The sequence below is a fragment of the Oryzias melastigma genome, linkage group LG8 (assembly GCF_002922805.2).
Source record: "Oryzias melastigma strain HK-1 linkage group LG8, ASM292280v2, whole genome shotgun sequence".
NCBI lineage: Eukaryota > Metazoa > Chordata > Actinopteri > Beloniformes > Adrianichthyidae > Oryzias > Oryzias melastigma.
In genome coordinates this window covers 7,455,431-7,482,742 of record NC_050519.1, presented here as the reverse complement: position 1 = coordinate 7,482,742, position 27,312 = coordinate 7,455,431, and the positions used below count along the sequence as shown (strand labels likewise).

Genomic DNA, 27,312 nt, shown 5'->3' with positions numbered 1-27,312 from the left:
TTTTCTAGTTTTCTATATTCATGCAAACTACTCCAAGTTCTGATTTATTAGTATTTTTCTTTAAATATTGTGTTTTGCATATGTACTTTTTTATGAAAAATAATAATTATTATTGTTAGAAAAATTATTGTTGGTGTCAAAATGTGTATTATTTATATTGAAAATTATGGAATGTATCCTCCTTTATTGGATGTTTCTTGTTATTTTTAAGAACTCGGATGTAAAGTATACCCAGCCCTGGACATGACTTAAAAAAAGTTAATTAATAAGTTGTGGCCTTGAATTAAGTAGGCCTGTATCATGGATCTTATCATCCAATATTGTCTATTTCTTCTTCATAATTTTTATTTTTATTAACTCATCAATAAAGTATAGAGTCCAGGACATTATATATATACACTGCTCACAAAAATGAAAGCAAACACTTTAAAGAAGCACATTAGATACATCAGATCTCAACATGAAGTTGGATATCTATACAAATAACGACAGGGCAGTGTCTTGGGAACAAAAGGATGCCAAGTCTTTTAATGGAAATAAAAGTTTTCAGCCTACAGAGGCTCAATTGTGTAGACACTATAAAATCAGAGTGAAATGAAGATGTGGCAGGCTAGTCCATTTTTGGCAGCGCCTAATGGACCCAAACATGTTGTCCCAGAGATGTTCTATTGGGTTTAAGTCAGGGGATTGTGAAGGCCATTCAATTGTTTCCATTCCTTCATCCTCCAGGTGCTGCCTGCATACTCTTGCCACGTGAGGCCGTATGTCGTGTATTAAGAGGAAACCAGGACCTACCGCACCAGCGTAAGATCTGACAATGGGTTCAAGGATTTCATCTGGATACCTTATGGCAGTCAGAGCACCATTTCCTAGGCAGTAGAGGTCTGTGCGTCCCTCCATGGATATGCCTCCCCAGACCATCACTGACCCACCACCAAACCTGTCATGTTGAACCACGTTGCATCGAGCATAACGTTCTCCTTGTCTTCTCCAAACTCTTTTCACGTCTAACACAGGTGCTCAGGGTGAACCTGCTCTCGTCTGTGAAAAGTACAGGGCGCCAGTGGAGGACTTGCCAATTCTGGTGTTCTTGAGCAAATGCCAGTCGAGCTCCACGGTGCTGGGCAGTGAGCACAAAATTAAATTGTGCCCACAAAATGTTAAACTGCTGCCACAGAATGCTAATTTACTGTGTAAAAAGTGTTAATTTCTGCCTACAAAATATTAATTTGTGTCTGAAAAAATAATGCTAATTTGTGCACACAAAATGCTTGTTTGTGTACAAAAAAATATTAATTTATGTGGTCACAAATTATGAATTTGAGGGAACTTTTAAAAATAATTTTTATTAATATGCCATGTTTGGGACTCCGTAATAAAATGTGAAGGCAATATTAAACGGACACAAGAGTTGTTATAAATCTTAACACCATTAGAGGGCGATGTTGGGTAAGTTTCTTTCTTCCCCCCGCTCAGCCGTTGATTTGGGTTATCTTGCGGCGGGAGGGGCTAGGTAAAACTGCCAGCTGGGAAACTGTCGTGAACAGTCGCAGAGCTGGCTCCAGTCTCCTGAACTCCGATGGTAACTGGATGGAGAACTTAATCTGAATGAATTCTGCGACGCTTTAAACCCGCACGCGGACATGAAGTGAACAGAAAGAAAGAAGAAGAACTTCCATAACCAGAACCCGGGATGTAACAAAGAGAGGACCAGTATGCCAAGAAGAGGAACAAAAGAGATTTCTTGTTGACACACACCTTCGTGTTCCAGTGGACACAACTAACTAGCAGCTAACGCTAGCTAACCTACATAGCGGGTAAAACCAGCTGTACTATATTTAAACTGTTTACATACTTTGTAGTTAGTTGTTGTTTTAAGCTAATGGCTAAGCCGGGCTGTACGAGTTAAGCTAACTTAGTAACAAGCTCACCGGTGGAGTCGTTGTTTTAAGTTAGCGGACTGTTCTGTTTATTATGTTCATGCCTATATACATTTATTTTTTTAATTAAATATGTTTGTTATTAACAGTTTCATTTTCTTTGCGAAAGTAAAACTAGATGTTTAACTGATAAACTACTCGCGTTATCGCACCTCAAGCTAATTAGCTTCCCTCGTCTCCACACCGTGTGTGTGTGTCTATCCCGGATGCAGCCTCGCCGCCTGCAGTGCGTTCCCTGCCCGTTCACCGCTGGAAAAAGGATCCCTTCTCGAGTGGATCTCTCTGATTGAATCTTCATGGCAACAGTGGTTAGCTACTCCCCCCCGGTGTGGGTGAACATCCTCCACAAACTACCCCACTTCAACTTCAAGTTCGAGCAAACCAGCAGCGATTTCCAACCGAACGACTGGACCTATCAACAGGTAAAGTGACGTAACTGATCATCCTGTAAAAGCATGGATGTTTTAGCTTCCATTACTGTATTATACATCCTCATTGTCACATCTGCAACCTGGATTTAAAGGGAACAGAAGACATGTTTGCCCCAGTTTCTTCATCCTACCACCATCTGTGAAGCAGCTACATCCAGATCTTGACCTTTTCTGGACAGCTGGTATATATATGTGATCTAAGTATCCACACCTTTGATAATCGTTGATTTAATTAAAAGCTGGGGAAATCCAAACACTTTTAAAGACAGTTTGGGGTGTTTTTGCATAACCGCTGTCCTTAAGGTTCATATTGAGGCTTTAAAAGAGGTGCCAGCGTTTAAGACGGCTCCTGCCTAGCTTGTCGAGTAGCTAAGCTTTGAAAGAACAGAGTGACATTTGTTCTTTCATTTAAAACTGAACTAATCGGTTTTGAGCTCATGTTGAAAGATTATTTTTCATTGGAGTGGCACAATCGCTTGTTTGAAACCTAAAAAAACACTCATTTTTCAAAACACACAATTTTTCATTAAAAAAACAACTAGAGTTTCAACCTAGACTTTTAAAAGTCTCCAGATCACAGGCTTGCTTCGTAATTGTGCTTGGAACAGAAAAAAAAGAACGACAATTTGCAGTTTTAAAGATGCTTGCACAATATCTAAAGTTTCCATGTGATTCTTGAGTCATTGAAAAAAGAAGTGAAACCACAGTTCTGGAGAAAAGGGGAACCCAGTCACAGACGCACCATATATGGTGAAATGCAAAACCTGTGGGGACATGCAAGCTGGCAGAAAGATTTGTTTTTGTCACGTATGTCAGTCGTGTATTTGACCTTTTTTTTTAAATGAGCTAAAGTTAAATTTTATTTATGTTCAGAGATTCAATAACTAGAAACTTTTTGTTTGTCATAGGTCGACCAAATCAACCTTAATATTCATGAATCTCACATATTTAAACAGACTTAAAGACCCACTCCAATAAAAACTATATTTTTGGTGTTTTAACATGTTTTTTTCTCGTGTATATAATGAAAATGAAGGTTAAAATAGCATTTCTGAGTATTTATTCATTCAAATTCCTGTGAATCAGGAGCAGATGAAAAAAATGCAGTTGGAAAAGATTGTAGCTGTGACGTAGAGCTTCATGCTCCTATGCATCATCTTTGTTTTTCCAAATTTATAACAAACTCCTGCAGCTCTGCAAAAACTGTCCTAAAAAAAACAACAGTTTTTTTTTATTTTTGATTGTCTAAAAACAGCATAATCATCATAAAAAAGACTACTCGGAATGCTTTCACAATGGATCAAAATATGTTTGGAGTGGGACTTTAAAGATAGACTGACTAAGCTGAAGGACACTTTTTTATTTATCTGAAAACTAATGAAATGCAGTTTGTTTCTTTGGTTAGAGCTGATCATCTATTATGGTGCTTGATTGCTTTGCCTTTGAGAAGTTTCTGACTGGAGGAAAACACATTTTGACACGGTTGACACAAATAATCGGCATATCTTAGAATTCTAAGCAATTTCTATATGTTTAACAAGAGGAAATGTTGCTGTGATAAGCTACTGATGAAAAGCTGATCATCTTAGCAGCGACTGTGCATTTAAAAGCTCATCTCTCAGGATTCATCCATCAACAAGGAAACATGAAATGCAACTCATAGTCATTAAACTATACTTAAACGTTGCAAACACGTCATGGTGAAGCAGAAACTTTGGTTGCCAACAAAGAACAAAAAGCCCACGGTGGTATTTGAGCAGGAAGAGCGTCTTCAGATACTTAATCCAGCATCCACGTTTTAAATTGGATGACAGGGATGGCCTCACTTTGCAGTTTTAAAAGCCATCCATCAGCTGTTAGTATGCTTGATCTCTTTGAGTCTTGCTGGCAAATTGCACGTGTGACGCACTTCATCCTCGCATAGCCTTTTTTTAATCCAGTGAATGGGTTCCAGAAGTAAATATTTGTTGAAAAACCTCTGAATTCAAGATTTAAATCCATGTGTTGATGAATATTTGCTATATATATTTAAGCTACTCAGAAACAGAGGTACTCTGACTGGAAGGTGGTTACATTTCTCTCACTGATGATTCATGTTGACAGGAGTCACACAAAAGGGGTCATCAGTGGGTCGTCTCATTAACCTACAGTGATGACAGGCTGCTAATCATCGTTAATGCAGCACTCCCTTTAGGCTTAAGGGGAACTGGGCCAGATGGTCAAGCTATTAATGGAACTTACTCTGTAACTACGTCTGTAGACGCTACCGCAAGTGTCTGGCGGGATAATTGTGTGTCAGAGATGCGCCCCAATCCCAGTTTCTTTGTTTGTAATCAACCAGGTCAATGTAAAAATCTCACTACTGTCCTGCTCATTTACCGTGTTCCCTTCCTGATGGGAACTGGTTCATTTCTGGTGATGCAATGTGGTGAAAACTGAACAAAAGTGCATGAAAATGTGCTCCATGAAGTATACAGTGAACACGGCTTGACCTACATATCGTCCAAAGTGCTGAGAGGGTTAACCAGCACTATAAGTGCTCATGTGGAGATGTTAGCTGTTTTATATTTACATATTCCAGCCTTTTTCTGTATATTTTTCAATTTGCTACAAAAATAAATGAATATATATTATATTTATAGCATTACCTGCGATAATGTAAGTGTGAATGTTGTAAGCTGCATGTGGCCACTAGAACCGAATGCAAAAAATGCTTGAGCTAATATGACAGCTGAAAACACCGAATCTAAAAACTTAACAAATATTAGCTATATGCCAAATAAGCTAAAAAATTGAAAAACTTCTGATTTTGACAAAACAGCTAGCATAGTGCTTAAAAAAATGCTAAAATTGTCTAAAAAGCTTTAAAAAAGTCTAATATTGCCTAAACAGCTAACATAATCCTAAAATATGAACTAAATGGTAAATTTGCCTAAAGAAATGTTAAAAAGTCTAATTTTGATAAAATATCTAGCATTATGCTAAAATATTGGCTATTCTCACAATTTGCCTAAAGAAATTTTAAAGTCTAATTTTGCCAAAAAGACTAGCATAATGCTAACATATTAAAGAAATGCTAAATTTGTCTAAAAAGCTTAAAAAGTCTAATTCTGACAAAACAGCTAACATAATGCTAAAATAATTTGCCTTAATAAATTTAAAAAAAAATCTAATTTTGACAAAACAGGTAGCATCATGCTAAATTATTGGCTAATCTCCAAATTTGTCTAAATAAATTTTATAAAGTCTAATTTCGACAAAATGGCTAGCATCTTGCCAAAATATTAACCAAATGCTAAATTTGACAAAAAGCTTTAAAAAGTCTAATTTGGCTAAAACAGCTAGCATCATGCTATAATAGCTGTTTTCCAAATTTGCCTTAAGACATTTTTAAAAAGTTTAATTTTGACAGATACATCTAGCGTTATGCTAAAATTTGAGCTAAACTCTGAATTTTAAAGTCTAATTTTTGACAATACCGCTAGTAGTTTAATATTTTAAACTCCAAAAAGCCTAAAAACTGGAAAAATGTTTAAATTAGCCAAAAACAGCCAGCAATGCATGTTGCTAAATTAAAAGCTAATTTCTGTATTACAAAAAAAAGTAGTTGCTGAACATTTTAAAGTTTGACTGAAGGTATGCTGAAGTTCATAGGTTTCAAAGTGCACAATGTTTTTGAAGGATCTGAGCAATTTGTTATTCATTTCCTATGAGGCATATTTTGCTGAATATTTCCAAAACTATAACATTTATAAATACCAAAAGTACACGCAGTAATGTTTTGAACCAACTGAAATTGCTCAATGTCTTATTGAGTTTTTACTTACCAAAAAATGAATAAAAGTAACAGGAGAATGACTATTGTGCAAATGCTGCAAAGCATTCACGCAATTAGTTCCAAAATACTCCCAAATGTTTCGCTGCAAAAGTTCCCATCTCGTTTTATATCTGCAATAACATTTAGATGACAGAGCAGCAGTATGTTCTCCCAGCTACTCTAAAGTTTATTGGGGATTTTTATCAGAAATCCGATGTCCGAGTTTGTTGCTGAATTGAACCGTAATGGCTATAAAGTCCTAATGACTCTTGCTCTCTGCAGTCCATCGTGCTGCTGGGAGGTGTGGCGCTCGCCTGTCTGGCTCTGGACCTACTATTCCTGCTCTTCTATTCCATCTGTTTGTGCTGCCGGCGGCGCAAAAATCAGGACGAATCGAGTGCCGACTGCTGCTGCACGGCGTGGTGCGTCATCATCGCGACGCTCGTGTGTAGGTGAGTATAAGTGCATGATCGTCATAATTGCGTAACACTCTGATTTATTCATTTTTCCCTGACTATAAACTCACCGATAATGAGAACAGATTTGCTGATTTCTTTTATTTTAACAACTATTCTTTTAGATTTTCACACTCAAGGGACCCAATTACTGAATGCTTCTGAAAGTTCTATTCATGTATTCATTTACTTCTTTGAAGTGAGAAAACCCATAAAGTTCTTTAAACTTGCAGTTTAGGTTTTGATGTGCAGATGTGGGCAGGTGTTGAGCTCCACAAAACTTTTGGGGTTCTACATACCTTCCCTTTCCCCACGTTCGCTCCAACTTCTTTTATTTTTACTTCTTTGGGAGCAAAGTGTGAGAATTTACCATCTGCTCGTGTTTTCCGTCCTTGAACGCCACGTTTGCTTCCTGTTTTCCTGGGCTCGTTGAGGGGCCGCTGGAGAGCCATCACGGTTGATTCAGAGTAGCACAAAGCGCTCAGGGACCCGACGAGTACAAGAACGGCATTACAATCGCTGTGTGTCCTCATACCCACGCACACATGTTTTAGTGGGGAAAAAAGACTCGCTTTGAGGGCGCAGACAGAACTGTGACTTGTTTGGTTTGGATCAGTGCTGGACATTATTGGCCATAACATTGCTTTAATAGTTTATGTGGATTTTTTAAAATAGCATTTAGGACAGGATGTTTTTCTTTTAGCATTTAAGATGTTTTTGTTGACCTTTTTCTAATGAGAAAAGTGTTGAAGCAGCGGATTTGGATCCAAAAAAGGGAAAAACCTTTAGCTTCAAGTGATTGTCTTGCACTTGATGACTTGGGGAGTGGTGTAAATAGGTTTGACCAAAAGAGGTGACTGGATTTTTGATAGATAGCAGCTTAATAGTTCTTCAAATGCATAAAATTTTACTTTTTTGAATATGCAAATAAACTTTTTTTGGTTGATATGCCTTTAGATGATGCCATCCCTTAAGTTGCCAGAGTTGTTTAGCTTCAACTCGAGGCCTGTCAGTGCAAATGAGGCCTGATCCCGCGTCTCGGTGCAGCCATTGTCAGCCGTCATTGCTGGTCCATTCCTCTGCGTTTCCATGGCTCTCTGGCGTCTTCCCGCTGCAGCTGAAAGGAGCCGTTGACTGAGGTCTGGACCGACGGGGTTAAAGCAGAGTTCACACGCCTCCGTCCCTGTTGAGCTGTCCCCCCCCCGCGCTCCCCTGTCTTCTCTGTCTCCTCTCTGTCTTTTTAAGCTAATCCCTCCTCCTCGCCCGTCTCCCCCACCCTCTCCTTTTGTCTGCCCCCAGTGCTGGCATTGCCGTCGGTTTCTATGGAAACGGGGAGACTTGTGATGGAGTGAGTCGGCTGACGTATTCCCTCCGCCACGCTAATCGTACAATCACTGGAGTGCAGAAACTGGTAAGACCAGAGATGCAAATCATACCAGCGCATTTGAATAATTCACCACCAACCTGCTGCCATGAGCAACAGAGACGTGTGGTGGTGGTTCCTCTTTGAACTCTCATGACGCTGCCTCCTCTTCTGTTGACTCGAGGTGTACGACGGGACATCCTCATTGAACCAGACAGTGGAGGAGAATCTGCAACAGCTTGAGAGACAGTATGCGGGGCATGCTGACTACATGTCCATCATCCAAAAGCTGCAGGGCCAGCTGGATGAGCTGGTCAAGCAAATGGGAGAAATTCCCTTCTGGGATAACGCCAACGTCTCCTTGGAAGACCTGGCCGTCAACATTGAGTTGTATGACTGGTACAGGTAAGAATGCAACATGTCTTTTTAAATAAAGTTCAGAATAATTGTACTTAATGCACTTCTTTAGTCAGTGCTGCTACAGCAGATCAGATAAAGAAACTCTTGAATGCAAACTAGTTTGAATCTCCATCAAGGCTGAAAACTTCTTCATTTAAAAAAAAAAAATCTATACCTTGTTAATATTCAAGCAAGGTCACACTTTCAGTTAAATTCAGATGTTTTTCCTTGCATTCTTAGTCAGATTTTGAAATGTTGCAGAAAGTGCTGAGACTCTGCAGCTGCAGGTCTTAATGATATGTGTCCCCACAGGTGGCTTGGCTACATAGTCCTACTACTGTTTGACATCTTAATCTGCCTTCTGGTGCTGTTTGGCCTCATTCGCAATTCTAAGGGAACCCTTATCGGGTAAGTCCCATCCTAATTGAAGAGTCTTTTGGTCAGTTTAACCAAGCAACTCTTAAGGTACCCTTTTTTATCGTAAGTTTGGTGACTTCAAGCATAAATCTTAAACAGGTTTGCTTTTGTTATGTTTTTGTGTGTATTGTGCTCCCAAAAAAATGACTTTTGGGTTTTATCGATTCAAATAAAAGCACAATTTGTTCACAAATATGAAATGCTATTTGGTAAATGATATTAGCTACTGTTTCTGTGAGCTCCTCTGTCTCTTCACAGGGTGTGTTTGTTTGGTGTGGTGGCTCTGATCGTTAGCTGGGTCTCCTTGGGTCTGGAGCTAGCCGTCTCTGCTGTAAGTGTTGGAGAATAATGCCGTATTCCAATGAGGTGAAGTGTTACAGGCATAATTTAAGCTGTAAATGTTAAAAGGTAACCAAACACTAAATCAACTTTTTTTTGGCTGTTGACCTCTCTAAATGGGACTTTAAAAGTGCTGACTGTTGCCCATTCTACATTTTTTACAATTTAAAATAATGTTGTTTAACTCCTGAAAATAAAGTTAAAACCGTCTGTGTGCTGCCACCTACAAAAAACGAGGTATTACAGTTGAATTTTGTAATTGGTCGACCGGTTTAAGTCCCAGAAGTTTCATGTCTTCATGCTCTGAGGTCCAGTATAAAAGCCCCGCCCACCTTTGAACACTTGAATTACGCAAGAGTGTTTGAGCTCTCCCCACAACGCTGAAAACAATGGAACTCAGTCTGTGATTCTGACGCTAAGAGTAGTGGGCGATGCCAAGAGTGGCGGAGGTCGTCCAGCTTAGTCAAGAGTGGCGGAGGTCGTCCCGCGTAGCCTAGAGTGGCGGTGGTCACCTCCATGTGGCCAAGAGTGGCGGAGGTCACCTCCATGTGGCCAAGAGTGAAAACAATGGAACTCCCTCTGTGATTCTGCCGCTAAGAGTGACGGAGGTCGCCCTGCGACGCCAAGAGTGGCGGAGGTCATCCCACGTAGCCTAGAGTGGCGGAGGTCGTCTTGCGTAGCCTAGAGTGGCGGAAGACGTCCCACGTAGCCAAGAGTGGCGGAGGTCGTCTTGCGTAGCCAAGAGTGGCGGAGGTCATCCCGCGTAGCCAAGAGTGGCGGAGGTCGTCTCGCGTAGCCAAGAGTGGCGGAGGTCGTCTCGCGTAGCCAAGAGTGGCGGAGGTCGTCTCGCGTAGCCAAGAGTGGCGGAGGACGTCCCGCGTAGCCAAGAGTGCCAATGAATGCCCCACAGGCCAAGAGTGCCGGTGGTTGCCCCGCGGGCCAAGAGTGTCGGAGGCCACCTCCACGTGGCCAAGAGTGAAAACAATGGAACTCACTCTGTGATTCTGCCGCTAAGAGTAGCGGAGGTCGTCCTGCAACGCCAAGAGTGGCGGAAGACGTCCCACGTAGCCAAGAGTGGCGGAGGTTGCTTGCTTACTAAACCGGGCCCTGGAAAGCTTGCTGGATGGGGAGTTAGCCTGTTTGGGCCTCCTGATCTTTATTCATATTTTTTTCTTTTGAGACAATAATACAAAGATCTTTTATTTACCTCAAGCTAAACTCACTGTCACTGTCAATCCCATATCCAGGCCACACCTCATCCGTTCAGCCCGCCTCCCCTAGCCCCACCCCCCTTTTTTGCATTCTTTCAAATTTGTTCTGAATAGTGGAATCAGCCTCCAACTGCTCTGTTTGGTTACCCTTTAAGTAACAGCCTGAGTAAAAATGAAGTGAAAAGCACTAAAATCTACAAGAAATAGGAGTTTATTTTTCCCTAATTGTGATATTTAATGCACCTCTTAAAAGCACGTTTTTGTGTGGAGATATGGATAATTATCTTCTAGTCACTCAGCTCTTTTGCAGAAGCGTTCCACTTTAATGACGGTGATTAAAACGTGCCATGTCAAGCATAATAACAGGAATTAGGACGGTGGAATTTCCATGGCAGAGGGGGGAAAGCAGCATGGCTTGTTGCTTCAAATAAAACCGCTTCAATCCAGATCTCGACATCTCCTAATCTATTTTTTATCAAATTGAAACAGTTTTCAAAAAGATGAATAAATGTAAGATGCTAATATTTATTCATGCCAATGATTATATCCGTGTGGAGGATTTCCTCCTCTGCAGATGAGTCATTTTTCTCACCTAAAATGTGATATTTTGTTCTTGTTTGGATTTTTTTGTGCATGGATTGTTGACAAATGTTCTCACTTTAGGCTGCAAATACTGTGTTATATTAAAGTTGACAGCCGAATTCTTGGACTTTTTAGCTAAAAATAAAAATTCCTTCACAGAGTTCCAGTGACTTTTGTGCCGCTCCTGACTTGTACATAACGGAAGTGGTGGACCAGTATGCCGTCATGGATCAAGGTTTGTAGCCGATTTTCAGTTCAACGTACTCTGCAGAGATTCAGTTAAATCTTTAAAACGAGGGCCCATCTGAAACTCTGCACGCCAAATTAACTTCCCCCTCAAGGTGTCGATCCTCAAATTGTTCTGCAGCGATGAGGCATCATGCTAAGTGGTCCGGCGTGCTTTTGTCTGCTGGCCTTAAAAAGCCTCTAAATTACAGCCACATCTACAGCAGAGTCAGCAGGGAAACCTTTAAAAGCACCATAGAAGCCTCTCTAACGCATCTCCTTTTTGTAATTGGCCAATATATCCCATGATGGGATGGATGTTGGAGGGAAACCACGAGTGCCTCGGGTTTGTGAAGCAGAGTGCATAAAAGAACTAAGTGCAGTAGAGCAGAGACGTCATATATTTCCTGCTTTGGTTTCCAATTCTGGGGGGGAAGGCTCCGAGCTCCCTCTTTAGCATTGTCTTCTCTGTTTGGTTCCTGAGGTAGCGGAAACGCACAAATCCTGACATCAGATGTAAATGTTTAGTTTCAGAGTTAAGCTGACAAATGAGGGCTGACTTCTGTGTGCAGCCATCTGCATTATGATGCAGCTGTTTTTAGCTTCAAGGCTGATGCAGACTGTGCAGATGAATACTCATTTATAAGATTATTTTATATTAACGTCTGAGTTTATTAGAGTATGTTGTAAGATTGTTTTTTCAGATTTTAATAGATTTCAGTCTTTTCAATCATTTTTACATCATCTGCCTCTTTAAATCTGAACTGAAAGAACCTCTAGACGCTTCTTTCTTTTTCATAATGAGCATAGCAGTTTCACTGCCTTTTTTTTTTTTTTTCAGCTTGAGTAATGCTTGACTGTTGGTCTTTACTGCACTTGGCAGCACGTCAGAACTCAAGATTCTAGCATTGGTCTCCGTCCCTCGATGAAACATCAGTGACTCGGTCAGGAAATGTGCTCTTCCTGATATTAAACCTAAAAACGAGCGAGAAGGAAAAGCGTTTGAAGTTTCTTTCTCGTTTTTTTTTTTCATTCTTACAAACAGTTGAACCAAACCCCAGCTATTAAATCAGGGGATTTCAAAGGAGATGAGATTCTTTGTTCTTAAAACCTCCTAGATTTGGAGTTTAAATAGCAAAATTAAGGTTTTTATTTTCTTATCTTCCAACTGTGGAAGAACTTGTTCCTGTTCATTTTCCTCAGACGTCTCTGTAATCAGATTGTTGTGCAGCAGTGAAGTGTGATGTGAAGTTGTTAGACTTGCTTTTGCTGAAGGAATATTATAAATCACGTTCAGGCTGGACGTTGTGTTTTTTTTTTTTTAAATCAACTTTTATAGGATTTGTTTCTCTTAAATGCTAAATTAATAGTTTCATTAGTTAAAAATGAGGCTCGTTTCTATCCAAGCGTGTTCCTCTTATCTGCGTTTGCGTGTTAGAGAGCTGCTGCTCCTCGTGTCGCAGACCGGCTCCTCTCACGCTCAGCTGTGGGGGAAAAGCTCCTGAATCAGCAGCCAGTTTGGACGTCACAACACCATGTGTCAGCTCTGTGGTGGCTTTCTCACAGCTTGGATCTGTTCGCTTTACTTGTTGCAGTACTTTTGAGTCACACGCTCGCACATATGAAGCTTTTTTTTTTTTTTTCCTTCACCAGCTGAAGCAATGAACAGGAGAAAGCCTTTCACTCAATCCTCTTTGGTTCGTTTTATACTGAGCTGAAAACAAGTTTAGTCTGGTTGTGATTTAGAAAATAACCACAGAGCTGACGTAACCGCATTTGTTGTTTCCCAAGTAGCGCTGTCCTGTAGGACCTGTTGTATCTAAGCTTCTTATTGGCTGGATTCTGTAGTTCTTGTGTTGAAGCCAAATGAAAGTCCTTTTAGATTTTCACAACAGCAAGCTGCAATGCATGCTCAATTAGATAAAGGTTTGTGCTGACTAAATATGCATGAAACTTGAATCCACAGCTGCTCTTCTGCAGTCACGTCGAGTCATTTTAACCTAATCTGTGAGCTCTCCAGATGTTTTAGAGTTCTGCCTCGCTACTTCACGGCTTTCTGCATTTTTACCAAGAAAAACTTCAAAAAGTCTTTTCCAGCTAACCCTGCTGACTCTTTCTGTTTCGCTTTGATCATTTTTTTAGCCAATGTCTTGTGATGAATCTATTTCACAATAGATATTTACCAAAGTGAATCAGAATAGCAATATCACAACATTATACTGTCCTGTAAATTAACTGAAAATGAAAGACTATGGGAAAAAAAAGTTAATTAAAGCAAAAAAGGGGTTATATAAGTCCCCACTCCCCTTCAAGCAATTATTCAAATTTTATTTGATTAATTAAAATTTATGTGACAATCCTCATATTTATTAGATTTAATGTGATGTGTGATGTATATACAAGCGCAACTTTGTTATATTTTTTTGTCTGGATCAATTTTGAGAAGGGCATCATTTTGATTCATTTTCTAATCTATTTATGAATAATATCTTAAATAGATTTAAGAGATCTATGTATTTCTTATTTTTATTGTCATTTATAGCTTGGGAGTGCCTGAAATAAACCATTCAGTTAATCAATTTGACATTTTAAATGAAGTAAATTCTGTTTTTTTTCTAAATTGTAGCCATTATGTGAATTGTTTAAAATCTGACCCTAATCAACCTTTGATCTAGTGGGCTTATAATTACTCTTATGGGTTTTTTTTGTAGCCAAAAATTTTAAAACGGTTTCATTTTATTGGACATAATTACTCCAGAGCAACAGTTGTTCATTGGAAATTTGCCTCTTGAATTGTGTTTAGTTTGGTTTTTTATTGTTTTATTGAGAGACGGTGATCTTTACTGTATAAGTCACTATAGTAAAACTATTGTGTATGTCTGTGTATGATTATACCTAAAAAATGCATGAGTTATTTGATGTTTTTTTGAAGAAAAATCGAACTGAACTATCATGTGATCTGATTTGTTTCTCTTGTCTGACTCAGAAATCCTACAGTCCTACCTGAGCTGCAGCGCGGATCAGACCAACCCCTTCCAGCAGGTTTGTTACCCCAATAATGACACAGCTTTTCTTTGTAGTGCTGTCTTTTTTTCTATACACTATGTTCCCATCAAACGCAGATTAAATCTGACATACCCATCAATGATGAGACAGCCACTCTGACCGGCTCAAAGGAAAACTTGTGTTTCCATACAGTAGGACAATAGTTTCCATTCTCCCAGCAGGAAAGCTGATGCCGAGCAGCTTTTCCTGTGTGTCCGTGATGGCAGCGACACAGCCGCAGAGAGGATGTGTGTTAGACACTTGATGTTGTACAGTTAGAGTGCCCCACTTACTGTGAGGCTCTTTAATGGACAGCTCACTTCGGTTTTTTTAAGCCACATAAATAAATTAAAACTTCTGTATTTGAGGCATCTATTGTTACTTTGAATGTAAAGAAAAGGAATGCAACCCTTTCAGATCTAAAAACAGCATTTTTGGAATATACAACTATATGTCAAAAGCCAAGACTGCAGCTGAGAGCATCTGCTAATGATTTGGAAGATGGAAATACCTGAAACGTACTGGGCTGTTACAGTATTCATGCTTTTCCTCAGAGGCTTTCCGGGAGCCACAAAGCATTAGTGGAGATGCAAGACGATGTGTCTGAGCTGCTGCGTTCCGCCACCAGAGAATATAAAGAAACCAGGGTGAGTTTCCATCTGTGTCACTGAAACACCCCAACCCCATCCACTGCTTTTTGCACGAGGTTTATCTGCAGCGCAAAGAAGTAGATCACACCTGTCTGCATAAAGATCTGCTGACAGCCCACCTGGGACCCACATTATGTCCATTTAGCTGCATTAGGCTTTCACTGGCTCTCGCCCATACAGCGCGTCTGTATTGTCCAGGCCGGGTCCTTATGCTGTGTTGACAGAGGGATAAATGAGAGCTGACATTGGGAATAGAAAGGGGCATATTTCCTTTTCACGAATTTGCTGAGGTCACTGAAACTTTCTTTATCTGGGGTGTTTCCATTCGGAGCAAGAAAAACAGAGACTCTCCATTAAAATAATCTGGCTTTAAAATCTGCTTTTCAGCTCTTTGTGCTGCTGTAAATGAATTATGCGAATTGAATCACAATTACTGAGTAATTCACTTGTTTCCTCTCTTTTTTTAATACTTTCTTAGTGCTGCCACAGATTATTTTAATAGTCGACTCATCACTGATTATTTTTTCCAATTAGTCGACTAATCGGGTCATGCGCAAACTGGATTTAAAGCTCACATCTTAACCACCATTAGCTTCAAACTAACTAAAAACTAGATATATAGCATTACCTGCAATAATGTTAGTGTTAGAATGTTGTAAACTGAATTTGGCCGCTGAAGATGCTGAAATTGATAACTAGAAACGTTGAAGCTAATAGCTGAAAACGCTGAAGCCAGCTAAAATATTAGTTAAATTCCCAATTAGCCTAAAAAACTGGAAAAAGCCTAAGTTAGCCAAGATAGCTAGCATGCAGCTGAAATATTAGCTAAACTCCAAAATGGCATACAAAACAAGAAAAAAATCCTAAATTAGCCAAATTACCTAGCATGCAGCTGAATTATTAGCAAGACTCCAAAATAGCATAAAAAACAAAAAAAAGCCTAAATTAGCTAAAATAGCTAGTATGCAGCTGAAGTATTAGCTACACTCTTAATTAGCATAAAAAACTGAAAAGATCTGAAGTTAGCAAAAAAACTATCATGGAAGTGAAATATTAGCTAAACTTCAAATTAGCCTAAAAACAAAAAAAGCCTAAATTAGCCAAAATAGCTAGCATGTAGCTAAAACATTAGCTTAATTCCAAAATAACCTAAAAAACCTTAATAAATGTCAAAATAGCCCAAATAGCTAGCATAATGGCATTATAACTTTCAACTTTACTACACTCTGACTCCATATAATATAAAGTAACGACCAATCGACTATTAAATTAGTTTTTCGACTATTTTAATAGTCTTTTAGTCGACTAATTGTTGCAGCCCCACTTTCTATTCTCATGATTGAGAAACCCAATTATTTACACATTTTTTTCTCCCATAAATTTCCCAGGGACGCTTGGAGGAGATCCAGGGGGTCCTGAACACCACGGAGATCAGCCTTCATCAGCTCACGGCGCTGGTGGACTGTCGCAGCCTGCACATGGTGAGCGGCGAGGAGACGGCTGACCCGCCGAAGCAGGGTTTTCTGTAGCCGCGGCCCAGGACTGATTTGCTGAGACATCTCTGCAGCGCAGTCCAAGTAGAGTCGAGAAAAACAGCCTCTCTTTTGTGTGTGTAGCCTGCACACCTGTCAGTATAGATAGCATTTTCCTTCCTGTATGCAAGTTCCTGCCCAGCTGAGTCTGGCTGCACTTACGAAGCTGGCAGGCTGACAAGGAGTTTGGCAATTACTTCGCTTTTTTTTTTTTTTTTTTCCACACTTGAGTCCAAATGCTAAACACTTGCATGCAAGTGTAGGAGTTCCTTGTTGCTCCATCTTCACTCTCAAACACCACTTCACACAAAAATGTCTTGTACAATTATGTCTTTTCCAGCTGTGAGGAGCACACAGAGAGCACAGTCTTAGTCTTGAGGATATTGAGCTAAGTGCCTTGTTAAAAAATGTATGTTCTCTGCATTTTTTAAAGGACTACGTCCAGGCCATGACGGGGCTTTGCTATGATGGCCTGGAGGGCGTCATCTACCTGGTCTTCTTCTCCTTCGTCACAGCTCTCATGTTCAGCTCGATTGTCTGCAGCGTGCCGCACACTTGGCGTGGAAAGAGGTGACACAAATTCAAATCAAATGGCTCCAACGTTTTTTGAGTTTTTAACATGTATGTGTGGCATTTTTCTAATGAAAGAGAACAAATGCAATTAGGAATTATACCCGAGTATTTCTTGTGCTCAGCCCAGCTCCAGAAGCCACGCCCCCTCAGAGGAGATTTTGGAAACAGACTCTTCAGATTAACATGAAAAATAGCTTTATAAGACACTTAGGTTGTGGGGATTTTGGTTAAAAATGTCATAATGATAATTAAAACACTACTGGGAATGTTTTGGGGTTTTTTTTTCTAATAAAATAGGGTATTTTAAACGCTTTTATTGAAAAGAGACAACATTTAATCAAAACTTTGACATAACTGTCAATTTTAAGGTTATTTTTTTCTTTTTAATGTCCTAAAATTCTTCACAGTTTTGCCTTCTTGGCTGGATTTTATCAAACTGCAGCAGTGGGATGAAATCTTTGTGATTCATGTGTCCTACTTGTAGCAGATAACAGGGAAATGGTTACCCAGACTGAGCCATCTGCTCAGCTGCTCCACATAATTAACTGTTCCTTGGTTATCTCTGAGGGGGGGTATGATCTCAGCTGGAGCTTCCTGTCATAAAAACAAAAGGGAACATGCTAACAGTCTGTTTTACCCAGTGTTCCCTGCTTGGCTCGTGTTGCCACGCTGTTGTAATGACTCACGTACTTCAGCCCATCTGGAATTAACAGATTTAAAATGGAAAGTATTTGTTGGAGATGCTACTATTAGTGATTTGTTTTCATTTGACATTTGAAATGAGGAATTTAATTCAAAGAAGAGTGTTGTTCGGTTTATGAAAGGTCTTCATAAATGTGGACCGGATGTGCTGAAAACAGCCTGAGGGATTTTTCATCAACACTAGAGGGAGTTGTGTTCCATGATGTCATGGCTGAACATAATGAGGGAATTATTGTTTTCTGGTCTGCATAAATGTTGAAAAAAAACGCATATAAACAAGTAAATTGTTTTTGAAAAGATACTGTTAAAGATGTTTTCTTTTACTCTTTTGAATTCGGTTCGGCAGCTTATTTCTTCCTTAAATCAACACAGATCTCAACTGTGTTTGAGGCAGTGATGAAATCCAAAAGATGGCAGCGAATAAATGAAAACTGTGTCCACATGGCATCTTTGTGTTTCTTCTCACTGTTATTGCGGCGGGACAGTGGGTCCCTCTGGTGGCGGCCTCACAGAGTTTGTTTGGCGTTTGCAGGAGCGGCGATGACGACAGCGAGGAGGACTCTCTGAGCCACGGGGGGAGGCAAAACCATGACAACCTGTACCGCGTTCACATGCCCAGCCTGTACAGCTGCGGCAGCAGCTACGGCAGCGAGACCTCCATCCCCGCCACGGCGCACACAGTCAGCAACGCACCTGTCACCGAGTACATGTAAGACGCCACTCTTAACGCAAGAGGAAGCCGCAATGAATCAAAGGGAGACATGGTGCATAATTCATTTTCAAACGGAGCTGAGGCTCTGCACGGATAGATTGATATCAGGTTTCTCAGCGAATGGATTTGTCTCCTCAGATCAGTTAGTTCTCTTAGAGAAAGGCGTGTTTTATGGAGCAGCTGTTGGTTTCCATCTGAAGCTGTCGTAGACGTGGGGGATGGAAAGTCTCAGTCGTTTTGGTAACTCGAGGAGTTTCACGACTTTAATCTGTTTTCTTTAACAGGGCCCAGAACTCCAACTTCCAGAATTCTCGCTGTGAAAATACGCCTCTGATCGGGCGCGAGTCTCCTCCCCCTTCGGTAAGAATTGAATTCCACGTCCAAGAAGAAAAAAACTTAGAAGCAGCTGTTGGTCTGACCAACGTTTCCTGTCAGACACGTTGAAACAAGAAAACTAATCTGATTTTCTGATTCTACATTCTGTGGAGAAACATAAAAAGCATGTTTAGTTTCTCCTTAAAAAAATCCTTCTGTGAAATTAACCTGTTGACGCATAACTGCCCCTTTTATTAACACAGGTTGTCACAGTCAAATGAACGAGTAAAGCTCAAATAATACAAACAGGTTTATCTTGTTTTTCTTTTACAGAAAGGTTTGAGTCCTCTCAAAACTTTGAGATAAAAAAAACAAACATTTGGCAAAATTAGTCACTAGCATTGACTGTATATGAGAACTGGAGTGGACCCCTCCCCCATCCCATTCCAAACAGGAAGTACCCGCTGGCTCCAAGAATCCAAAATCCCCTAGACTTCCAATCCTAATTTTATTTTTCATGATATTTATGTCTATAGTCAAAGTTAATTAAGTTATAAACTGACCAATCAGATTCCTCAATAAAAATATGTTTGGCCTCCACTTTAAATGTTCGAAATGTTGACCTGAGCTCACTCCTCATTGGCGAGAGTGGTTGCCATAGAAACAATGACTCCAGACATTTGGGATCAATCATTGATGATATCTGGCTCTACATTCCCAAAATGATTTGACGTCATTTAGTTGGAGCTGGAATCTTCAATGGGTGACATCACACTCATTCAGTCCAGTTCTCTTATACAGTCAATTATTCAGTAATTAATAACTCAGCGTTTTTTGTTTGTGGATTCCAGTTGACCATAGATTTCTCCTAAATTCCTCACTCCTAAAGTATTTTTTTTCCAATCATCAAAAGGATTCATTTGTTGTCTGTTTATGTAAAGCAGGTTACTAGTGTGAGTGTGACCCCCTCCTTTGTGTTTGTTTGGTTGTTTGTTTGTTGCTGTAAAGTTCACACTCTGATCCAGAAGTACAGTGCTGCTTCCTTATGAATGTCACCAGTTTGGAGTTTAACTACAACAGATTAATTGTTTCAAGAAGCAAATTCAGTTTTCCCGTCCTGACCCCCCCACACCCCCATCCCACCCACCCAATCCTGTATCGGAGACCCTGCCGTCCCTGGTGTCTGTACGTCTGCCTGGACCTGGACTCTGCATCTTCTCTACACTCTCTTCTTGTTCTTTTCTTGCAAATCCATCCAGTTGTATTTGACTGCCGCGGACAGTAACAGCGGTCACTGTTGGCAGTTAAAGCCCTCGGAGAGTTCAAGATCCTTTTGGTAACTTCATCTGCTATGCCTAACAGGTACAAAACAAGCCCCGCCTCCTCCTCCTCCTCCTCCTCCTCCTCCTCCTCCCCTCCGCTGGCCTGTTCTTCCTCTGTATCACCTCACAAACTCCCGGCCCCCCTCCGTGTAGGCCAGCTGGGGTCCCGCCCAGCCCTGCTGCCCCACTCCCAATAAGTGTCCCACCTCTTGTTTGTTTCCCGTGGCCCTCGGCTGCATGTCCCCCTTGCACAGAAACGCTGAGGCTCAGCTTGACCCAAGAGAACGGGGCATGTCAGCATCAAACCTATGAAGCTGATCGAGTTATTCTGTGATCATCCGGAGCTGCTTTGTCTTGTTTGGTGTTGGAGTGAGCGCTCAGGAGTTACCGACCCTGATTACTCTTACGTGGTTCTTTGGTTTCACTACTGCAGCTGCATTTGATAATATGGACGTCATATTTGTGCAAGATTTATTTAGACTTCTAAAAATAACCCTGGATAGGTTAAATCCATGAAGTAGTCTGCTTTATTTTTTTACATTAAATTTTTTACATTTAAACTGTTACATTTAAACTTTATACTTTTCAAACTTTTTTCTTTTGTTTAAACTCTCAAAGTTCAAACCTTTGTAGCAAAATAAATCCAATATTTCAGAATGAAAACAAACATCTGTCATTAATCGGGGATTTCTGCAAATTTGGCAAGCTGAACACATTCTGTACGGGGAGACACGGGACGGAGGAGACGAAAAATTCACAAAACGGGAAGATTTACTGCCAAATAGCAAAGGACCTCTCCTGATAACTTTAAATTCAACAAAACGAGTGTCTGGCTTAAAAAATGACTTGTTACTTTGCTTTTTTTCCACAACAGTTAGTTGTAAAAATAAGAGTAACTAGAAAAGTTGCATTACCTGCAATGCAGTGAATACTTTTAGCTGAAAGTAGTGGCTGAAAATGCTGAAGCTTTTTGCTGAGAATGGTTTGCGATTTAATTTAATTGCTAAAGGGATTTGCTGAAAATACAAAAGCTATTTCCAAAATGTTAAATTTGCTAATAGACTGGAAATTAAAGAACTATGAATGAGTGCTGACGTTGACCTAAATTTCTGAAATGTTATTTTGTAAAATTGCTTAAAAAATCAATGCCAATTTTGCAAAATATTAAGTGTTGCTTAAATATGAGCTAAACTCCAACTTGGCCACAAAAAAAAAAAAAAACTACCACGTTGCTTAAGTACTAGCTTAACTCCAAACTATCCTACCATTCCTCGGTAAACTAAATTAGTCAAAAACATTAGCCTGTTGCTAAACTCTAAATTAGCATAAAGAAACCTCAGTAGAGGCCAAATTAGCCAAAAAGCTACCACGTTGCCTAAATACTAGCTAAAAATAAGTAAATACATTCTAGCTGAACTCCAAAATAGACTAAAATTCCTCAGTAAACTAGTCAAAAATGTTAGCCTGTTGCTAAAATTAAAGCTAAACTCTAAATGAACCTATGAAACCCCAGTAGATTACAAATTAGCCCAAAACGTTAGCATGCTGCTTAAATATTAAACTCCAAAATAGCATAAAAATACCATAGTAGAGGCCAAATTAGCCAAAAAAGCTAGCACATTGCTTAAATATTAGCTAAACTCCAAAATAACCTAAAATTTCTTTGTGAACTAAATTAGCCCAAAACGTTTGCCTGTCGCTAAAATAGAAGCTAAACTCTGAATTAGCCTAAAAAACCCCGTAGATATTGTTATCCAAAAATGTTAGCATGTTGCTATAATTTTAGTTGATCTCTAAAATAGCATAAAAAAATACCCCAGTAGATACCAAGTTACCTATATGAGATAGCATAATGTTAATATATCAGCTCAATGCCTATTTATTTATTTATTTTGAAAATTGCTATAAAATATTTAAAAAGATAGTAAATGAATATATTTAAAGTCTTGTTGCTAAAACTTAAAATTTTGAAATTTCTTATTCATTTACTATGGGGAATATTTTGTTAAATATTTCATAAACTAAAGGTTATGATACCAAAAGTACAAGCAGTACTATCCTGAACAAGCTGAACGTTTTGATACCAAAATTGCTGAAATCACTGAAAGTGGGATTGAGTTTTTATGTGCTGAAAAACGTACGGAAAGGAGCAGAAGGATCACCTTTATAGATTTTTTAAACATAGATATTTGTGTGTAGTTACTGTTCAGATGTTTGTTGAAAGTATGAAATAAATCTGCACAAAGCAGCCGTCTCACCTGGACTCCATGCATGTACGGTGCCTCCCTGTTGTTTGTGAATGTTTGGCCCTGCAAGGATGCATGGGAGACCCCTAGCAAGAGAGGAGATGCTTTAAACTGCAGCAGGTTCATAATTTTGATCCACCCCTTTGTACTCCATGTGTCTCCTCTAGCTCCTCCTGTGATGTTTTTGTTTGTGAATCATTTATTATACTGTAGATTTCACTGCTTTGAAGGAACTTACCTGAAGCTCTTCTATGAAGGATTCTCTGATCTTCTGTGTTTTTTTTCTATTTGTTGGATTTTTTTAAATTTAAGGAAACAATTTTTTTTTCATCCTGAAAAACTAAACCTCCCTAAACTCCTCCAGATTTTTACATGCGTCACTTCTGCCAAACAGGACACTTTAAAGACTGATGTTTTCTCTCCTCACAGTACACCTCCAGCATGCGGGCGAAGTATTTGGCCAACAGCCGACCAGATCCCAACAACCCTCCCGCCCATTAGACGCCACTCATCCGCTGACGTGTCCGAAGTCCTCCGATCATCAGTCCTCTCATCCCATCTTCTGCCTCCTTCTATCCTTTTCCTGTCTCACTTGATTTGAACCAAATGTGCTTTCTTGCTGGTCGGTTGGAGCGGAACTTGGAGGACGTCCATCACCTCTGGAACCATCAGTTTCTCGACTCTTTTAAGGATCTGGTGAATCATCACTGGTGCTAAGGCGGAGCTGCGATGGAGCCTGGACTGCACTTTGACACGCCACGTGTGCGGAGGTCATCCGGCGTGGCGTTGCGGTGGTGAGGACTCTGGAAGCTCTCACAGACTTACACTGGTTGTTCTGTAAAGTACTGTATCATACTGCTTGATTTCTCACTTAGATGGAGTCCCGGGTTAACTCAGATTGCTGCCTTTTAGAAACAAAAGCATAGTTACAATTGAGTGCAGCACACTATTGCTCTGATATTGGCTTTTAATGTCTTCAACCAATGTCTGGGACCAGTTTTAGCGCATTATTGCACACCATTTTTCCTTCCTGCTCTCTGGACATTTTGATTTTTTACATAACCTCTCTCCCACAGCAGTGGAGGTTTGCTAAAGTGTGATTGTGGCTCACGACCTGATTTGATGCAGATAAAGGAGCTAGCATCAAACATTGTATGACTGTGACAGTTTTTGTTTTAACTGAATCAAAGCAGCAGGTTCAACAGTAAGAGGCCGATTTTATTTCTGCTGTCCTTTTTCTTCATGTTTGCTTCTACAGGAGGCAGACGGGGACAAAAACCTTCCTCTAGATTTATGTAAAATACATTTCTAAGAATATGCATTGGCAATGCGGTGTCTCACAAATGTGTTTTAGCATTTAAATAGAAGTAGAAACAGTGGATGCTGTGAAGGGATTGCAACAACTATAAAAGAAGAAAAAATAAATCCTTAAAAAGACGTTTTGCTGTTTATAAAAGCTAAAGTGGAGTGAGATGTTTGTACCTCCGCCGCCTCAGCTTGCTTCTCTTAGACGTGCAGGAGGTGAACTGTGCCAACAAGCCAAGCACAACTTCTGACTTTCTTCTTAAACTTGGTGACTTCCGTGGACGAGACTCTTTCAAACTGTTTCCACTTCCTTCAGCTTAACAACACGATCCAATTGTTCTTGTTTTTTTCAGGTAGTCTTTTTTTTTTTGTAATTCTGTACAGATTCTGAATAATTTTCAAAAAGGAATTAATTTTGACAGTGAGGTTTTTAACTCGTGAAACGGTATAATCCATTTTAAGCATTGTTTTTTCCATTTGATTTTATTTGAAACTGTAGCAAAACACAAGGTTTTGCGAAATTTAATGTGAAGGTATCAATTAAAGGTAATTTTTTTTTCTTTTCTTGGGAAAAAACACTGTAGAATTGATTCTTTTTTTATATATATATAAAAAAATACATCATTTTGTAATGTGTACATGTAAACTGTGGTTGTAATGAACTTAAATGCTGTCTTTTGAAAATAAAGGAACTTTAACTGGAGTGGCTCTTTAGTAAATTGTAATACAAAAAAACGGACACCAGGTGGCAGCAGAGGGTTACGCCTATTTTTTTTTTTTTTTTTTTAGTGGTCTCTTAAGTGTGAAAAGTCTTCAATGTGGCCCTCCAACGGACTAGAAAACTGTCCAAGGTGTACGCCACCTTTGCCCCTTCAGTAGCTGGATAGGCTCCAGCAACCATGTGACCTCAAACGAGAGAAAAACTGTAAATGGATGAAGGTAAAATTGCAAATTCTAAAAGCTTTAATTGCTTTTCAAAAGCTCTGACTCCAAAATATTTCATATTACTTACTCACAAATTAATCTTGATAGAAATTCTAAAAAGATAAATGCTTAAATAAGCAATAAAGTTTTTAAAAATATTTCACAACAGATTCCCTTATCATAGAATCTCACTTCATTCCGCTGAACAATGCAGTGTCTGCAGGGATTTATTTCTGCAGTCGTGACACGACAGCGTGGACGCCACTTGAAGACCCATCCTTGTGTCGGTGACCTTTTTGAGCCGGCGGCAGGCGGGAGGTCAGTGTCACCGCCGGGCCACTAGTCTGGATTTGTCAACTTCCTTCATGCCGCCAGCCAGCTGCTGTCTCCCCCCACCACCGCTACCCCTAAAATACAGACTCTTCATTATACATCTGGGTTCATTGGGAGGAAAAAGACTCTTCTCTTTAAATTAATGACAGTTTTGCCCTAAGAATTATTTTTTTGTCATTAAAAAAAAAGTATAAAATGATGATAAAGAGACAAGTTGAAGGTTGGGAGTTTTTTTTTTCTTCTTTTTTGATCTTTTACAGTCTACGGAGCAAAAGATGCAAATTAAATTTCACACGCTCCCACAGTCAGGAAAATTTAATTACTCTGCTTGTTGCTGGACTGCAGGAATGCATTACTAATGCTTTGAGGTGAGCGGCTGAATGGAGAAAAGGGGGGGGGGAGCATTCTGCTTCCACACTCACACTTCCTGAGTCTCATTCGGATCCCTGCCAAGTGGATGGACCAAGGCGCCCCTTCTTCTCTGCCGCCTCAGTGCCAAGCAGCTGCAGGAAGGCACCGGAGAGAGATAAATCATTGTAAGGCAGCTAAAGAAGTCTATTTGCATTTCTGTGTTCGCTTGACTTTAGTGTGAATCATTGGCGACCCCCTACCCGATTTTCTCCTCCTTTCAATTCAATATTCAGAAGAGAAATGATGGTTAAAAACCTTTGAAACATGTGGTTTTGGCTGTGATTCATTACCGAGTTCTGTAAATATTTGGCGTCTCCGCCTTCCTGTTACATGTACTTTCCATTCATGTCAAAACTGTGGTTGAAGTATCATTTCTTTTTTCTTCTTGTGATTCACTTTTTCCCTCTCATCCTTCAGCACGTTGTCATGGCGCCACAGATGAGAACACTTCTCAGGACTCGTGTGTTTTGGCTTCATGGGGAGTCCAGAAAGAGCTGAGAGGAGGCCGACTATACCTCATTCACACTTCACCTCCTCCATTGTACGCGTCGCCCCAAGCGGGCTGTGGGAGCATGTTGGGGATTTAAGGAGCTGTTCAATCATCCCGTTGTGGTTTTGCATCACGCTAGAAGAAAACGGTTGAAATCTAACTTTACTTCAGGATCTAATTCATTAAACAAATTTTCACTTTTAAACTAATAGGTCGCCCCACTGTCAAGCACGGTGGTGGGCATATGATGATTGGGGCTTTTTGATTTTTTTTTGTCTTTATCTAAATCAAGTGAGATTGGAGTGGATTTACCTGAACTTGTCGACCATTAAAGGGTAACCAAACCCTAAATTAACTTTTTTTTGGCTGTTGATCTCTATAAATGGGGCTTTAAAAGTGCTGTCTGTTGGTCATATCCAGTTTTTGACAAATTAAAATAAAACTGTTCAATTCTTCAAAAAATAAAAAATCACCACCCTACAGGTTGAAATGAGGTATTACAGTCAGCCTCCGACTTCCTGTTTGGTTACCCTTTAATGCGATCAATGTGATTGACAAGTTCCGGTATGTTAAAGATTGTTTTATAAGCGTCACTGGTGACATCTCAGGTGTTAAAAGGTTAAAGATGTTTCATCTTGTGATATTTACTAAAAATGTAAGTGTGAAATTTCAAAAATTTGATCCATTACAGCAATTATTGGAAAAAAAACTTTAAAGAAAAAGAAACAAAACCTCGATTATATCTATTTCACATGATCTCGTTCAACTTATACGGTTTCCAGTTTCTAAAAATCCATTAAAAGACACATTCATCTTTTTGTTCATAGTGGGTTTTTTTTTAAATTATGAATATGTTATTTTTAGCCGAAATCCAAATATTTATATATTTTATTAGGACACAGTTTCTGCAGAACAGTAGTGCTGTACAGATCAATCCCAAATATCAATAGTATCGATCTCAAGCTGGTATCGGTGATGGAGTGATACTCCCCGGCAATATTTCCACTCCTGTATGAAAATGTTCTAGATCTGCGAAAAGGACCCAAGTTTTAATAAATATTTAATTTAAAATATTGTCCTAAATCTGTTTATCAATTATTAAAAAGGGGAAACTTAAAAAAAAAAAAAACATTTTCAGTGATTAAGACAATTTTCAGGTTCTTGTCACATCAAAACATTTACAAAAAATATCCATTTTGTTATCGCTATCAATGATATAGATCAGTATCTGATCGGTATCAAATTGATACCCAAATGCTACGTATCACCCAGCCCTACACAGCAGCAGTAGTTCATTAGAAATTCACCTCTGAGTTGTGGGTGGGACTATTGGAGCAGACTAACCCTCCCCTTCCCATCATCCATCTGTTTAGATGCTCTCCTGCTAGCTTAGCCTCTCACACCCCAACCTAGAATTAGCGGTGCAACAAAAATGGCGAGAAATCTTGGCGCTATCTAGCTGCACAGTTCAAACAAGGAAAGCAAAAATGTAAACGGATCTATTTGTCTGCAAGTGGATGCATCAAAATGGAGCGTGGAGCTTGTTGTAATAGCTTCTACGCAGTGGCGGTTC

The 27,312-nt window shown here is 39.6% G+C and overlaps 1 protein-coding gene across 3 annotated transcripts; it reads left to right on the top strand.

Moving 5' to 3' along the window:
• The first annotated feature begins 1,498 nt into the window (after positions 1–1,498).
• Positions 1,499–25,948, top strand: ttyh3a (tweety family member 3a). Of its 3 annotated transcripts, XR_002919183.2 has the most exons (18): positions 1,499–1,817; positions 2,153–2,362; positions 6,471–6,640; positions 7,943–8,054; positions 8,191–8,411; positions 8,718–8,813; positions 9,081–9,153; positions 11,114–11,189; positions 14,166–14,221; positions 14,779–14,871; positions 16,263–16,355; positions 16,840–16,976; positions 18,214–18,390; positions 18,678–18,753; positions 22,706–23,070; positions 24,383–24,520; positions 24,729–25,374; positions 25,667–25,948. XR_002919183.2 is itself a non-coding variant. In XM_024271683.2 (15 exons), the coding sequence occupies exons 2-15, from the start codon at positions 2,237–2,239 to the stop codon at positions 22,775–22,777; spliced, it is 1,578 nt and encodes a 525-aa protein (XP_024127451.1). In that variant the 5' UTR covers positions 1,499–1,817; positions 2,153–2,236; the 3' UTR covers positions 22,778–24,284. The 3 variants fall into 3 exon arrangements, 1 of the variants encoding a protein (XP_024127451.1); XR_002919185.2 differs by lacking the exons at positions 24,383–24,520; positions 24,729–25,374; XM_024271683.2 differs by lacking the exons at positions 24,383–24,520; positions 24,729–25,374; positions 25,667–25,948 and having other exon boundaries at positions 22,706–24,284.
• Positions 25,949–27,312: the final 1,364 nt, after the last annotated feature.

Excerpts from the sequence above, each read along its gene's own strand:
- ttyh3a (XM_024271683.2), top strand. The coding sequence starts at position 2,237 with ATGGCAACAGTGGTTAGCTACTCCCCCCCGGTGTGGGTGAACATCCTC. Across the intron at positions 8,055-8,190 it reads TCACTGGAGTGCAGAAACTG|GTGTACGACGGGACATCCTC; the intron begins GTAAGACCAGAG and ends TGTTGACTCGAG. Across the intron at positions 18,391-18,677 it reads GCACCTGTCACCGAGTACAT|GGCCCAGAACTCCAACTTCC; the intron begins GTAAGACGCCAC and ends TTTCTTTAACAG.